This window comes from Panthera tigris, chromosome B3, assembly GCF_018350195.1.
Source record: "Panthera tigris isolate Pti1 chromosome B3, P.tigris_Pti1_mat1.1, whole genome shotgun sequence".
NCBI classification, from domain to species: domain Eukaryota; kingdom Metazoa; phylum Chordata; class Mammalia; order Carnivora; family Felidae; genus Panthera; species Panthera tigris.
The window spans coordinates 62,398,951-62,415,088 of NC_056665.1; the positions used below are offsets into that span (position 1 = coordinate 62,398,951).

Consider the following 16,138-nt stretch of genomic DNA (forward strand, 5'->3'; position numbering starts at 1 on the left):
CTGTAAACTAAGAGATGCAGGATGTAAAGGATTCTTATTGTTTGTTCACAGGGGAGAGCACGCTTCGTGTACCAGAGCAGCTCCTCACGAGGGACCGTCCTGTAACTGAGAGACACTCTGAGGCTGACCAGCCCTCCTCCTCCTGCTTCATTCCCAGCAGCCGTCTCTGCCAGGCCCTGGCAAATATCTGGTCAGCCCGGGGAGTGTGAGGGGGTAGGGCTGTTCAGGAAAGAGTCGCTTAATTCCGGCCCAGAGAAGCTCTCCAAAGAGAAGGAAGTGTCCTGCTGAAGAGCCCCTGAAAGGTGTGAGGCCCTGGAGGCTGCTGAGGCTCCCTAGGGCTCTTCTGGTTGGTGAGGTGCCCTGGCAGGATTCCACGGACTGAGTCCCTTCGTCCCACTTGGCTTGGGGGCTGGGTCAGCCTCGCCCTGATACCTGGAGCTACACATCTGGCCCTCCCCCTTCCAGAGGTCCTGGTTGGCATATGGGGACAAATGAGACCTCAGCAAGTTACAAGGAGAGCTTGACATTTCTCTCCAAAGACCCTCTCCACTGAATCCTCCAGATGTGGGGAGTAAGTAGCAGTCTGGACCAAGGCTGAAACATCTGGCAGGGTTTAAAATCCACAGCTGGAGGGTGAGACCTCTCCATGCTGATGCGGGCAGACACTATCAGGCTCCAGTCTGGGGCTGCCCCCTTCCTGTCACCTCTGACAGGCTCTGTGCCCCAGTCCTGCCTTCCTGGGCCTCCCTCAGCTACTGTAGCCTGAAGTGTGGGTGCTGGGCCTGCGTAGCCAAACATCTGGCAGATCTGGCTGGCTGTTGGGTAGCACCACAGGGCTGCCATCCCCTGGTGCCCCACGGCCCTTCCAGGAGGAGCTGCTCTGGTGGGAGGCAGGCAGCGACGGATCATACACGGTCTCCCTCAGTGCCAGCCATAGGGTGTCTCGCTTCTCATTCAGCTGGCCCCGCTCAGGTACCGTTTGCTCTGTTTCGTCCAGGTCCTCTGGGGAGGCACCCACAGAATCTGGCACTCGGGCACTGGGCTCGGAGGTGCTTAGGCAGGTCTCGTCAGAGACGCTGAGCCCCTCCAGGGTGCTAGCTGAGGAGCAGAGGCAATCAGGAGGCTCCATGGCCTTGGGCTTGGGAGGGTGGGCCGAGGCTTCTGGTGAGGCCTGCACGGGCTCAGCCTTCTGCCCTTGGGAGTCCTGCCTGGCTTGGGTTTTGGGGCTGGGGCCAGCCTGCTTATAGGGGGAGGAGGTCTGCAGGGCCGGGCACTGGCTGAAGACTGCCTGGTGGTCCAAGAACAGCTCTCTTGGGGAGGCAGGGGCCGGTGGGGGCCGGGGGCAGCAGGGGCCATCATGCAGCTGTAGATCCTCAGAGAGCACCGAGGGCCGGTGGGACAGTTTGCTAGTGGCTGTGCTGGTGTCAAAGCTGGGACTCCGGCGCCGTGCCAGGGGCTGTAGCTCGTATTGTTCCGAGCAGGATCCGGGTGCCTTTCCCACTGGCCCTGATCTTGGGCGGCCTGCCTTTTCCCCACTAGGCTCCCCATTCCCAGCATCCCATGGCAGGTGGGCACAAGGCCAGAGGATCTGCCCACAGTTCTTCTCTGGTCCAAAGAAACAGCACAGAGATTGGAAGAAGAAGCTGGCAAAGCCACAGCTGACGCACTTGACCATCATGAGGACAATGCCCAGCTTGCGATAGAGCAGCACCGTGGCAGGCAGCATGAGCACACCGGCCGCAAACAGGGCCGCGGCCCCCACAGCTGTGGCACAGCTGGTCTGGCGCAGCGAGAAGGCCACGCGGCTCAGGCGGTCGGGGTGTGGGCACAGGTGATAGGAGATGCAGTAGTTGACAGTGAAGTCTACTGAGAGGCCCACGGAAGCAGAGAGAAAGAGGGCTTCGGCAGTGTTGAGCTGCCACTCGAGTAGAACCAGGAGCCCCACGGTGAGCAGTACGGTGCCTGCCACCGCTGCCACAGAGAACAGGCTAAGCGGAACGTTCCAGGTGCCCAGCAGCAGTGTGGCAAACGCCAGCGCCAGAGCCAGGCCCAGCACCACAGCAGGTTCTGTGCTCAGGCTGTGTTGCAGGCTGTACAGCTCCAGATGGCTGGTAAACCAACCCCGGTGGAGGCCGGGAGGTGCTCTGCCCAGCTCCCCTGCCAGCCAGTGGCTGACTTCAGCATAGAAGTGGTGTGCTTGGCTGTAATCTGTACTATACTGGAAGTTAGTCTGGAACTGCAGAACCAGGGCAGCCAAGCCGCCCTGGCTATTGAAGCGGGGTCCTAGGTCACGGGTGCTGTTGGGGCCTTGCTCCAGAGCCATCATCTTGAGGCAGTGCAGGAAAAGCTGGGGTGCCCAAGGGAAGCCTGAGTGGCCACAGCAGAGGCCAGGCCCCAGGCGGGCACAAGCAGGACTCTCCACCCAGCGCTGGAGGGCCTCCATGAAGCACAGCGTGGGCCAGCCCTCGGGCTGGACACCAAAGAAGCTCTGATTCCGAGCTTCGTGGCAGAGTGCCAGCAGCCAGCGCTGGGCCTCGGGACCGCTGGCAGAGAAGGCAGGGTCACTCACCAGTGAGCTGTTGCTGCGAGGGTCCAGCGGGTCGCCAGTGTCCACGGGCAGGATGCCCCACACCAAAACCACAGGCATGTGGCCGCCCTCGCCCTGAGGCAGCCGCTCAAACAGGAACTGCTGGCGGTACTCCGCGTCGAAGCGCTCGAAGGGGTGGCTAGGCCGGAAGACCTGGCCGCGGGGCGGCGGCAGAGTGGGCAGCCGCAGACGGGGGCTAACGCCGGCGATGTAGGCGCCCCCTGCCGCCAGCGCGGCGAACCAGCAGATCCAGATGTAGCGGAACTTGATGACCCCACAGGGCAGCAGGCGCTGGAAGAGCAGGCGCGAGGTGCTGGCCGCCGCCCTCCGAAGGCCGCGGAGCCGCCGGTGCAGCGCCAGCGCCAGCCGCCGGGGCGCACTGCCGCCCCACGGGCCCTGCGCCCGGGACGCACAGCCGCGGGCCAGGTAGCGCTCGTGGAGCACGGCGGCGGAGGGCAGCCAGGCCAGCGTGAGCGCCAGGTGCGCCAGCACGGACGTGCCCATGTAGAGGGCGAAGCAGCGTACGGCCGGCAGACGGCTCAGGTAGCTGGCATAAAAGGCCGCGGCCGTGGTGAGGCCCGAGACCAGCAGCAGGTAGCCGAAATGGTGCATGGTGCGGCCCACGCGCTGTGCCAGCCCCCCAGAGGGCAGCTGGCTCTTGCTGAGGCGCCACAGGTCGAAGAAGATGAGGGTGTGGTTGGCGCAGACGCTGCTGAGCAGGACGAAGGCTGCCAGATTGACGAAGGGAAAGTAGGCCATGCGGAAGGCCACACGGTAAAGAAAGAAGGCAACCAGGAGGGAGCCCAGCACCCCCAGCAGCACCATGAGTGTGAGGAAGAGGGAGCGCAAGTAGAGGGCGATGCTGAGGAAGATGGCAGCCAGGGCCAGCAAGGGATACACTGTGTCCTGGACCAGGTAGTGCCTCAGCAGCTCCTGCTTGAGGCCCAGGTCCATGCCAGTGATGGATGTGTAGTTGTCAGAGAGCCCCCAGGGGGTGGCTAGGCGGTCCAGGTAGATGCCCATCATAGAGGCACCCTTTGGAGTGGGCAGGAAGAGCAGGCTGTACTTGAGGGAGGGCACCTGGTAGTCAGCAGTCTGGGGGCTCAGGAAGTCCCTGTCCAGCAGAAAGTGGAGGAGTTGGTAGACGGCACTGCTCCGAGAGCACTTGGTGGGAACCTGGGCACAGTGCGGGGGCTTGTCCTGCCCGGGGCCCAGACAAGAGGGCACCAGGGCACCGCGGTGGTAGTAGATGGCACAGGCCCGCAGAAGGGCCAGTGTTCGGGCTGCATCCGCTTGGGTCGTGTCCAGGCAGGAGGAGCGGTTGGAGAGCACGGCCACATAGTTGCCCAGGGACCAGCTGGGACAGCACTTGTTGGCTTCCGTTCGCTGGCACAGAGCCCCAAAGCGGGTATGGGAGCGGATCTGTACAGCACACACAGCGGGAGAGAGCTCAGGAGCAACGCAGGGGCCCAGGTTTCCCCAGCCCTATCCAAGGCCCCCTCACCTCCTTTCAGGCTATAGGGCAGAGGCAGAGAGGTATCTCCCCAGCCCAGTAGAAGTGGCTTGTCTCAGAGCTGCACTTGGCTCCGGACTACATCTTGACTCCATCAAAGAGGAGCCTCAGGGATGCTGCCCGAGGCCTCAGCCTGAGAGTTCCTGCCCTGAGGACCCCTGCAGGTCACACACCCCAGCTCTTCACTGCCTGAGCCAGGAGTGCCAGTGGAGTGCCAGCCACAGAGGGGTCAAGGGTCCAGGGAACTGGAAGCAAATGATGGGAAAAGTGAGGCCAAAACATTCCAGGATCAGGGTCAGTGCCAAGCCTTAGCCCCCCACCTTTGTCCACAGGTCTGCTTAAACCCTCTTAGGGCCAGGGCTGTTTCTTTTACAGACCCCATGTCTCCTTTTCTCTCCCCCCTGCTGTTGACACAACACATCACAACAGCTGGTGTAGTTTGGGAGGGCACTGGCCTGGGGAATCAGAGGCCCCATTTTGTCACCAACTGACTGTACTGTACGGCCTTGGGCCTGAGATCGTGGTGACAACAGTAACATTTATTAAGAGATTTCTGGGGCGCCTGGGTGGCTCAGTCGGTTGGGCGGCCGACTTCGGCTCAGGTCATGATCTCGCGGTCCGTGGGTTCGAGCCCCGCGTCGGGCTCTGTGCTGACAGCTCAGAGCCTGGAGCCTGTTTCAGATTCTGTGTCTCCCTCTCTCTCAGACCCTCTCCCGTTCATGCTCTGTCTCTCCCTGTCTCAAAAATAAATAAATGTTAAAGAAAAAAAATTAAAAAAAAAGAGATTTCTATTGCCAATCACTATGACAAATTCTATCTTGTTTAACTGTCACAACATCCCTATGAGACAAGTACCATTATTTTCTCCATTTTATGTATGCAAAGCCTGAGGCACTGAGAGGTTAAGAAACATGCCTGCAGTCACACAGCTAGGGAGTATTAGAACTGGCCTTGAATTTAGGCATCTGACTCCAGGGCGCATGTTAAGGAGTCTTTTGGTACTTTGAATTCACTTGTATGGAGTGCCTTGGGCTACTCAGTGGTGTTCACACTGTTTTTAGCAGCAAATCTTTCTTCAGGTGTTATGGTATATGGCTTTCCAGTTGGCATGGTTGGATTGGCACTGCTTGGGTTGATGGAGGCTGGGGGCCTTGGGCTGGGTCCTCCTCAACAGCTCTTGAAGCTTTTCTTTGGGACCTTTTGAAAATCCCCAGGCTCCACATAGTCTGTGTCTTGGCTCTTATAAAAAGTTGACTCTTCTTTCTCCACCCCGACCTGGAGCCTCTCAACAGGGTTGGAATAATTTTCTAAGCAGGGAATATTCTTCCCTTGTCCACCCTGGCAGTCCTGGCTCAGCTGTATTTCCTTGAGATCAGGTCCCTGATGTCCCTGCCCCACCCCCACCCCCCCCAACCCCTGGCACCTCCCCAGTCTGCTCACCTGGTCCCGTTCCATGCGACACATGGAATGGATGGCGTGCAGGTTCCACAGGCTGCCCGCTGAGGTCGACATGAACACCAGCTGTGCATAGCTCTTCTCTGCAACACACCCCACCCCCCGCCCCTTCCAGAGCTCAGCTCTTTGGCATCAGGTCCTGGGCCCACCAGAGGGAAGACGCTTACCCAGGGCCATATGAGGTTCAGAGTCTCAGGAGTCTGAAACCTGTGCCAGGCTGCCTGATCCGGTGCTCCACCCCCACCCAGCTTGACCCTGTGTGGCTGGAGTACCCGAGACCTGCCTCAGCCTCCCAGCTGTAACCCAACTTCCTTGACTTGAACATGGCCAACCAACCTCCTTCCTTTTCTGTCTGCCCACATTTGTTCTCCTGAGCCCTCCTGTTCTAGTAGGTAGGAAGGGGACCACCATGAAAGGCAAGAACTGGCTAGGCTGCAGCTTACCAGGGGGACCACAAAAGAAGTCCTCCTGCCCTCTGTCTTCCAGGGGTTCCACCATCCTTCGAGGCCGGACCAAGCCCTCCTGGGCACTGCTCCAGGGTGTGGGGCTCAGAGTGGTGTGGGGGTTTGAGCTGAGGTAGAGAGAAAATCTATGCCAGGCACCATCAAGGGGTAGGGGCTCAGAGGAGGCCAGATACCACTCCCCAGGGGATCCCAGCAAGTCCCTCTGACCTGCATTTGGGGAGGTCACCCAATGCCCCCTCTCTTTCCCCCATTCGCTTCAACAGTGGAAAGGTGGGAACCTACTACCTGTTCAGCTCAAAGTCTGGGGAAAGAGAAAGCAGCTTCCTGGGGCCTGTGAGGGCTTGCAGTGCTCTCCAGACCACTAGCTTGCGCCCAATGTCTGTGTCTCGAGGCTCAAAACCCTGCAGGAAGGAGGACAGAGAAGGTCAGGCAGGAGGAGGGGTGCTCCGTCTGGCCCTTCTTGGCTCTGCCCCTTTGCATCCCTGGAGCAGAAAAGGCCAGTCCACCTGTCTGGATTGTTGGATGAGAGCATCGCCTCTGTACCATTTCCCCAACGTGCACTGCCACCCCACTCCAGCTGTGCCGTCCAACTTTCTGCCCCAGACAGAGTCGAGGTGGCCAGGCCTTGGGGCCCCTATCCCTTCCCCGTCCCACCCTTTCTTACCAGCAAGGGCTTGGAGAAGTCAGGCAGTCGGTCCCCCAACAGTCCAGCCAGGGTGCAGAGGAGGATGACAGCCAGACACAGCAGCAGCATGGCCACCGGCCACTCGGCAATCAGCTGGGAATAGCTGGGAAAGAGGAAGAGAACCCACAGGAATTGGTGTTGGGTAAGGCAGCAGGGTGTGGTGAGCTTAGGAGTCAACAAGAAGGGGTGGTGGGGCCAAACTTGGCACCAGCCTAGTCACCCTTAGGGGGCCAGAGAAGGCCCAGGCCTACCTCTTTGGCATCTGGAAGGCCCGTTCCTGCCTGTGGAAGAGAAGAAAAGATACTTGCTTGTCAGAGCCGTCTTGCAGGGTGGGAGGTAGAGGAAGATGGTACTAACCCATACAGGCTGTTCTATTCCCAAGCTCCAACCCTTACTTCCTCCTCCATCCAGGCTGCCTCCTCCATCAGAGGCAGGAGACATCCTGGGTTGCCTCCTAATGAAGGAGTCCTGAGCCCCAGGGGCTCACTCCACTTTTAAGCCTTGCCCCACTTTCCAGTGGCAGCTTGCAGGCTGCTGAACCCCTCCTTACCTGACACTGACCACATGGTGCTGCACAGATGGTGGCTTCCAGGCCCCATCTCGCTGTGAGGGGGCTGGAGAAGGGCTGAGGCTAGAGCCATGGGAGCATAGAGCTGCCCGGTCCCCAAGCCCTGGCAGGGAACTGTCCCCCCGGTATTCCTGTGGTGCCTTGGGATAGGTGAAGTGTGCAGGGGCCAAGGGGCTGGACGGGCCCCCAGGCTGGAGGGTGGAAGTCGTGGGTGGGGGTCCTGAAGAACTGGAAGGTTCCTCAAGGGGGCAGCTGTGGAGAGAGCAGCTCTTCTCTGGGCTTGCCTCAGGGGCCACAGCCTTGCTTTGGGACCTGTTGAGAGAGGAGACAAGGGTGATGGGGGCGGGGGTCATCCCATGCCCCATCATTGTTCAGGAGTCGGAGGCAAGGAGCCGTGGGCTTGGGGTTGTTCTATTACTAGTCCTGGGGGAGAGGTGAGGAGGGTGCAGGCTACTCCCCAGCCTACCTCTTGGGTCTGCTATCTCATTCACTCATCTGTCCACACGCTCAAAAAACGTTATTGGCAGAGCCTGGCACATGCTGAACACTGTGCTTTTACATATATGGTGTCCTGTATTCCTCACAAAAACCCTACAGGGGAGATACTTTCCGTGTTTTATAGATTTGAAAATAGGTTCAGTGAGCCATGAAGCGCTGGGCCTTAAACCCAGGTCTGACTTGCAGTCCTGTGCTCTTCCGGCTGCAGTCATCTGTTCATTCTCTTGTCGGACATTTATTGAGCACCTGCTGCAATCTTGGTTCCACCTTAAAGCCTGTGAACTTTCTCCTCCTTCAGCTTGGGGTGCTCCTCCCCCAGATAACTGCATGGCTCATAGCCCCTCTTTAGTCTCTGTTCAACTATTACCCTCTTAGAGAAGCCTTCTCTGACCACCCTTTCTAAATAATCATCTGTCAGCTCTCTATCCCCTTACCCTGCTTTATATTTCTTCACAGCATTTGCCCCAACCAGACCTTATAGTGTTGTCATGTTTATTGCCTGGCTCGCAAATGGAATGTGAACTCCAGGAGAGCAGGGTCTGGTGCATTTGTTCATCTCTGCAGCCCTCGTGCCTTGAAGAGTGACTTGCACTCAGAAGGTGCCCAGGGAATGTTTGCTGAATGACTACTGAGCACTAGATAGGCTGCTAATAGTGGTCCTGGGATGAATAGGGCCTTTGGCCTCTAGGCACTCATGGTAGGCAGGAGATGTTGACAACAGTCCAACATGTTGGGTGCTGTGAGAGAGGAAGTCAGAGGGCTGAAGGAGCCTAGAGGAAGGCCCAGCTTTGATAGGGGTGTGAGGTTTAGGGTATGCCAAACCTCAGGGAAGGTTTGGCAGAGGCAAGTGCTGCCCTTCCACCAGCCTTGGGCCATGGGGCAGAAGGTTTGCTTTGTAAGAGTGTGCACAGTTGGGAGAGGGAGTTGGGACCCCCAAGGAACTTGTTAAGGAAGAATTGGCAATAGATTCTTCTTTCAAAATTACTCATGAGAGCAGCTCTCAGTGCATGGACGCAGCCCCACTCCTTGGGTGCAGGGGGAGGTGGAGTCCCACCCAGTGGCAGGATTGCCAGACCTAAGACGAGAGAAGATGTCCACAGAACAGAGTAGCTGAGGGCTATGGAGGGTTTCCAGAGGGGCTTTGGACTGGGAAGCCCTGGCAGAGTTCTGTCTTCTCTCCCCATTCACTGACTCACCTGGCTGGCCAGAACTTGTGTAGTTGTGTTGTTTACGCTGAGCCAACCCTGGCTTCTGGCCCTGCCTGCTGCACTGCTGAAGGGGTTATATGCCAGAGTCCCAACCATGGTGGCAAGTAGACATTGCCCAGGGAGGCTGGCTTCTGCCCAGAGACCAAGTAGAGGAAGTGGATAGAATAGGTAAGCTCTTCCTCCTCTACCCAGAAGGATGACTGGCTGGCATAGCAGTCTGGGAAAGGATGAGCCCCATGCTGAGAGCAAAATGGGGGAGCACTGAAGTGGGCTCCTGGCTCCATCATCCTTTAGCTCTGGGGCCTTGGGAAAGACACAATTCTTGGAGTGCTGGCATCCTTGCCTATTGAGTGAGAGTATGTTGATAATGCCCCCTCTCCGTTGGGTGTGGGAATTAACTGATACAACATACGTGAGGTGCCTGCCATGGAGCCTGGCATGTGGAAGATACATTTGCTTTCCTGCCCCTTCCCACACTCAGTTCTTCAGGAAGCATATAATTTAAGAAGTATATTTATATTTACAGTTTGACCTCTTTAGGCACCTCGGATAATGTATCTCCATTTTAGAACTTCCCGTACCTTGAGAATCTCATTACATATATAATTATAAATACGTTCCTTTTTGTTATCTAAAAGCTACATCAGAATTTGATCTCATGGTTTAAATCACTGATACTTATTGGGGCACCTGGGTGGCTCAGTCCATTAAGTGTCCGACTCGACTTCGGCTTGGGTCATGATCTCGCAGTTCATGGGTTTGAGCCTGCATTAGGCTCTGCACTGACAGTGTGGAGCCTGCTTGGGATTCTCTCTCTCCCCGACCCTCTCTCTCTCTGCCCTCCCCCACTGGCTCTCTCCTTCTCTCTCTCTCTCTCCCCCCCAAAAAATAAACAAATAAACTTTAAAAAATCACTGATACTTATTTTTAAACTAACTCAACCTTTAGAAAAATAGGAATTTGACCAAAGATGTTCTAAAAGAAGACCTCAGATGACCCATAGAATTGATATAGCAGCCAGCGTCCTGGCAGATAAAAGACCTTATTGACCCCTCCCCATGGGCCAAAGGGAGGCTGGATAAAGCTGGATAAATGGCCAGGTTTATGTGCATAAGTGTGGACATGTACTTCTTTAAGGTGTTTTTTGTTTCCTGCAGGTCTTTTTTTTAGCACCTACCACATGCTGGGCACTGTTTTTGGTCTGGGTTAAATCCTGAAGGCATGAATATGAGCCATTAGTCTTGGTGTCCCTCTTTATTTATTATTATTTTTTTAAGATTTTATTTTTTAAAGTAACCTCTATACTCAACGTGGGGCTCGAACTCACAATTCCAAGATAAGAGTTGCATGCTCCACTGACTGAGCCAGCCAGGTGCTCCCTGGTCACCCTCTTTACATCAAAGCCTGCCTTCCAAGGGTCGGTGGTGGGGGGGCAGCCAGGGGGCCTTTCCAGCTGCTCATGGCCTTAGAGCACTCGCTGAGCACTGGGCTTTTCCTAGGAGCCAGGCCCTTCCACTTGGAGTGTCTGGTTTTGTTTTGTTTTGTTTTGTTTTTTCTTCAAGAAGGGAAACACTTTGGAGGTGCTGGAGGAGAAAGGAAACACTCTCCCTTAACCAGTCTGCCAAAGCTCGTAAGCCTGCATCGTTCTTTAACTGGCTTTGTTCAAGGAGGGATTCCAGCCTCTACCATTGATTTGCTTCTACGGGGGTCTCCCTGGCCCCAGCCCCTTCTTTTACACCCCCCTTATCCCTGTCCAAGGACCTAAGATCAGCTGGTTCTAAATCCCATCTTTCTTGACAGTGCCCATCATTGCCAGTGTGGCAAAATTTGAAACCCTCCACATTCCAGACTCAACCCTCCCAAGAAGAAGAGCCACACTCTTTTGAGAAAAAAAGATTTCTCCTGCCAGCTCCTGCTGCCCTCTGTTCCCAGGATACCTAGTGATAATACAAGTTAAACATCCCAGGCTTTGCCTCCCCAGGCAGCTTTTATTCTTACCCCCTCAGTTCCATCGCTCTGACGAGGGTGAGCAACTTCCTAGGCTGGCCTGCAACCCAAGTGACTGGGGCAGGCAGGCAGGGGGATGGAAAGTGGTGACACAGGCTTCATCAAGAGGCCAAGGCTAAAGCAGCCATGGCCTGGCTGACAGGGCCCCAGACACAGAGCCCCCACATGGAAGACTCATAAGAGATAAATGTACATGTGCATCAACAGCACCCCCAGGCCCACAGACACATAGCCATATGGACATCCATGTGATCCCGCAGACAGGCCTAGACAGATGAGGGAGCAATTCATGCCACTAGGAAAATAAAAAGGTAATTAAAAAAAGAAACAGAGAATGAACTATTTCAAATTGCTCTGTAGTTAATGCATTAGTAAAGGACTGTGTGTGCTTACACACATGCAGTTTTATTCACTGTGTATCTAACCCTAGAGTAGTCCTTAGCTCAGCAGGAACATATTTGTGTTTCTTGAATTGAACTGTGTCCCTTCACCTGCTTAGTGCCCAGGGTCTCTGGGGAAGTGCTGAGAGAGGCCAGAGGTCCCAGGGAGTTGCTGAAGGAGAGCAAGTGGTTCCTGTGCCCAGGAATGATCCTCATGTGCAGGGAAAGTGATTAGACTCGATAGGGTTTATCCTTGGTAAAAGAAATATCCAAGGCAGCAAATGACTCTCCAGCCCCTTCTAGGGATGCTCCTGGTCCCAGGCCCCTGCCCTGCTGTGTCCTGCTCCTGTCATGTCCGTCCCTAGCTCCTTGGTCAGGCCATAGTCCCAGGTACCCCCCTGGTCCAGGGAACACATCCATCCTATTTCACCTCCTTGAAGAAAGCTCTGTGCCTTTCAGAGTGAAAGGTGGCTAAATCTATCCAGGCTGATGTGTCGACAATAGAGGGAAGAGAACATTTTTCTCCACTTGTGGGGCCTCCCCTTTGCTCTGAGGTACAGAATGTACATTTTAACTGGTGCAGTGTAGACATATGTCCATCTCTGTTTTTTGCCCCCAAATAATACCTCTTATTTCAGTCCAGGCAAGAGAGAGACAGGCAGTATCATGTCAGGGGAGGAATTCTGAGGGTGGCAGACCAGGCAGGGCACAGAAATTGCGCCATATTGCTACCTGGCTGGGCTGTTCCCTCACACATATGGTGGAGGAAGGTGGAGGAGAGGCACCAAGATCTGGGTCCTCAGAGAGAAGGTGTTCCTCTTGTCCCACCGGCCTAGGGCTCCTTCAGGGATAGTACTGACCGCGGCCTGAGCCTTAGAGCCTGCCCACCCTAGCGTCTCCAGGGCCTGTCGGTGGCTGCCACACTCGGGCACTCAAGCCCACATGTGCGCAACCGGCCATACAGGGCAGACTGGAGACTGACAGTGATGTACAAAGACAGTCCTTGGCGTGGCGGCGAGTGTCTGCTCTCCCCAGGACACACACCTTGGGGATCCTCCTGTCTACCCTGCACACGCACCTTCGAGTACACTGACATGCTAGAACCCGGACTGCGGGCTGCGGGCTGCGGGCTTGGAGCTTACTGAGAAGATGCGGGGGCAGGGCCTAGACGGAGGGGCTCAGAGGGCTGGAGGGGCGGAGGAACCCCCGGCCTTAGAGGTAAGGTAGGAACAGTGGGTGGGGCAGGTATTGGGCAATGAGGGCGACGGGGACTGACAGTAGGGGGTATCAGGGAGAGAGAAAATTGACCCGGCAGAATGAGGGCGTGGCCAGGGGGCCGGTAGCTCCGGGCGGTGGAAGGGGTTCTGGGAGGGGCTGGGGAATGAATGAGGGAGACATATGGCGGCTACAGGGATACCTGAGGCGGGGGTGCTGGGAAGGTCTGCGAGCCGGGTCTGCGGAGCGGTCCGCCCTACCTGTCCGGGGAGCTGCCGTCTGGGGCCAAGGGTTCCTCCTTGGGCTGCTGCTCCTCATCCGGACCCGGGCAGGGAGCCGGACCGCTGCTGCTGCTGCCGCTATCAGCGTCCATGCCCGTGGGCGGCGCCGCTGTCCGGGAGCTGGTGCTGAAGCGGCGGCGGTGGCGGGCTCCCGCGCATGCGTCAGCGCCAGGCGGACCGATCGGTGGGCGGGGCCGACAAGAGCCCAGCCAATGGGCGCGGCACCGGGGGTGGGGACAGAGGCTTCTCCCCGCGCGGCGGCCTGGCGCTGGAGGCTTTGCAGTCTTTTAAGACCCCGGGACTGGTAGTGGTGGGCCCCTCTACCCAGGCCAAGTCTGAGAGCTGCTGTTAGAGGGGCCCAGCTGTCTGGCTGTAGTCTGCACATTGGCCTTTCCCAGGGGGACATCGGTCTTCCCGTAAGGGACCAGGAAGCGCGACTTCAGGCACCGTGCAGAGAGCCTCACAACTTGACACGCACTCTTACAGCCGGAAAGAGGGAGAAGTTTCCACGCCCGCACTTCACTGTGCAGGAAGCCGAAGGATTGAGAGGTCTGGCGGTTTAAGTTCCACATTTCTCTCGGCTTTGCTCAGCAACCACCCCCTCCTCCCCAATGGGATTAGCACTATTCAAGTTGGGTCTTTCTTCACGTTTCTCTGGACCTGGACCTGAGTTTGCACCCCTCAGGCGTGGAGCCCGGCTTCTGTTATTCAAGTGCTGAGTGTGGGGTGTGGGAAGAGGGAGAAGAGAGAGAATTCGCAGCTCTTTTTCTTATAATCACCCCTTTCCGGCCTGGAAGGTACTCAATAGCCACTCACTTTAGGACACTTGCTGCCTCTACCATCAGGGAACGACTGTCAGGGAGGGGAGGCATGATGGGCTGGGCCTGGGACAGGCCTGGGTAGAGGGCTAATAATAGATATGGGTGGTGTGAGGGGTCTGGGAGTTGGGGATTGGAGGGAGTCCCAGATGTGGGATTTGGATGGACAGAAAGTGTTTCACAGCAAGCAGCCTGGCTGTATATGCAGGGAGGTGCCGTGGCTGAGGAATGGGCCTTGGGAGAGAGTCAGAACCTACCAGCATTTAGAACATAGATGTCCCTAAGTTATGTGCAAATGCCACTCTATGCAAGGCATAGGTCACTAGCAGATGGAGTGGGAGAATCTAGAGGTATATGTAGAAGTGGTGGACCTGCCTTGAATAGCTTACAGTTTGGCTGGAGATATAAAAAGCCAGATCATAAGTTGGTGCTAAGTGGGTAGGGTGTGGTCAGGCCCATGTGATGGTATAAGCTGCACAGAAGGGGACAGTGTACAAAGAGGACCTCTCTCTTCCTAATGGGCTTTAGGGAAGGCTTCATGTTGATGCTGGAGTTTCACCTGGCTGAGAGGGAAGGTATTCTTGAACTGGGAGTGGGAAGGGGTGGTGGTGGTGAAATAGGTAAAGTTAAGGAGGCTGGAGAATTCAATGTCTTTTCAGAGAATGGTGAGAAATACATCTGGACAGTAGGGATCTGTTGAGGGGTTTTGATCTGTACAGTGAAACATCTAGATGGAACCTTGGAAGGTCCGTCAGGTCCAGGTCAGTGTATATGATGGGGTTAAATGATGAGGACACAGTTGAGACTGTTTGATGGGAGAGGGCCAGAGTGAAAAGGAAAGGAGGGGTGGACTTATACAAGCATATGCTATGGGCACCATGGGAACCAAGCTTCTGAGAGTGCCTGGCTGGGTGCTCACTTGTATAACTAGAGGCCACAAGGCCACTTGGGTACCAAGTTGGATATGAAGGAAGACAGACTCTTTAAGAGTAAAACATGGCTTCTGGGAGGCTGTTTATTAGAAAGAGGAGATTCTGGTTCAGGCTCCATGCCAGGTCAGCAGGGCAACCCACTCACACTCCCCATTCTTGTATCCTCTTTCTTCTGCTTCCTTAGTGAGGTGGACCAGGTTGGGGCCCACAGGGCCCTGGGGGGTGGCTTCCCCCAGGACAGTGCCCTGGGTCATGGCCAGGGGGGTGCCCACAGGGCCCTGGGGGGTGGCTTCCCCCAGGACAGTGCCCTGGGTCATGGCCAGGGGGGTGCCCACAGGACCCTGGGGGGTGGCTTCCCCCAGGACAGTGCCCTGGACCATGGCCAGGGGGGTGCCCACAGGGCCCTGGGCAGTGGCTCCCCCCAGGACAGTGCCCAGGACCATGGCCAGGGGGGTGCCTTTCCCCACAACAGGGCCCAAGGCCATGGCCACCACCATGGCAGTGCCCCTGTGGAAAGCCAAATGAACAATGTTAGAATCAGAGGTCAGTGCCAGTCTTTCCCAAGATCAACTTCCCTCTTCCCTGCCCTTCCCTTCATCCTCTGTTGTAGAGAACTCTGGGTTCCTGGGCACTAGCAGGGGATCGCGGTGGAGGGCTGGGAGGCAGGGACTGCAAGGGATGAAGCCAGAGCACTAAGCAGACAAAAGCGGAGGAACCTAGATTCAGTTGTTTCTATTCCTTGAGTCAAGATATGACTCCCACTCCCTGGACCTTGGTTTCTTTCATCTGTATGTAAGAAGCAGAATTATCTCATCTTCTCCCTTCTCTCACCCAGGAACCCTTACAGAGTGATTAGAGATTTTGCCAGGCTAGGAACTGCAGGATGACTACTGACAAGTAAGGGTGGGGCTATAAAGGAGCTTACACTGAGGGCCAGGGACAAAGAGGCAACAAAAGGCAGGGTTAGGGGAGATGCAGGATTTGAGGAGGAAGACAAGGGTAGCTGTCTGGAGGGTGGGAGGGTGGGAGGAGACCAAAAGTGGGAGGGAGCAAAGTGAGGGTGTACACGTTCTCTATGTAAGTACAGTGTGTGTGTGTCTATGTGTAGGTACAATAGTGTGTTCTCCGTTTACGTGCAAATAGTTATATCTGTGTACATGTGCATGGGTGGGTACATACACATGCCTGCTGTGCACACAGGTACGTGCATATGGGTGCATGTGCATGGTTGTGTGTGCATGACAGTGGGTGCGTGTGTGAGCCCATGCCTGTCCCTGAGTAGGTGCCAGACTCAAGAAACCAGGAAGAATAAAAATAGTAAAATCAAGTCTTTATTGCCTCAGCCAGAAGAGGCCGGAAAGAGTGTGACTTAACTTTCTGTCTTTGCTGGAACCACTCCTGAGGCTCCAGGGCCAGAGGAGTTTCTTTGCCTCTTGCCACAGGCCCAGGGAAGAGAAGAGAGACACCAACCACCTTGCTTCTGGTGCTGGAGCACTGGGGGGCCTGGAGCCCTGAGGGGGTAGGGGT

General features: G+C 56.2%; 1 protein-coding gene across 1 annotated transcript; it reads right to left on the bottom strand.

Annotated features, from left to right (window-relative positions):
* Window positions 1-748: 748 nt before the first annotated feature.
* Window positions 749-12,953, bottom strand: DISP2 (dispatched RND transporter family member 2). Its single transcript, XM_042987719.1, has 8 exons — window positions 12,841-12,953; window positions 7,255-7,584; window positions 6,956-6,985; window positions 6,684-6,807; window positions 6,305-6,420; window positions 5,999-6,126; window positions 5,541-5,638; window positions 749-4,009 (listed from the first exon to the last, which is right to left on the bottom strand). Exons 1-8 carry the CDS (start codon window positions 12,951-12,953, stop codon window positions 749-751), a joined length of 4,200 nt encoding a protein of 1,399 aa, XP_042843653.1.
* Window positions 12,954-16,138: the final 3,185 nt, after the last annotated feature.

Bases quoted from the DNA above. Each gene is read 5' to 3' on its own strand.
- DISP2 (XM_042987719.1), bottom strand. From the start codon at position 12,953: ATGGACGCTGATAGCGGCAGCAGCAGCAGCGGTCCGGCTCCCTGCCCG. The intron at 6,986-7,254 runs GTAAGGAGGGGT...TCTCTTCCACAG, and splicing joins CACCATGTGGTCAGTGTCAG to GCAGGAACGGGCCTTCCAGA. The intron at 6,127-6,304 runs GTAGTAGGTTCC...TCTCTACCTCAG, and splicing joins CCAGACTTTGAGCTGAACAG to CTCAAACCCCCACACCACTC.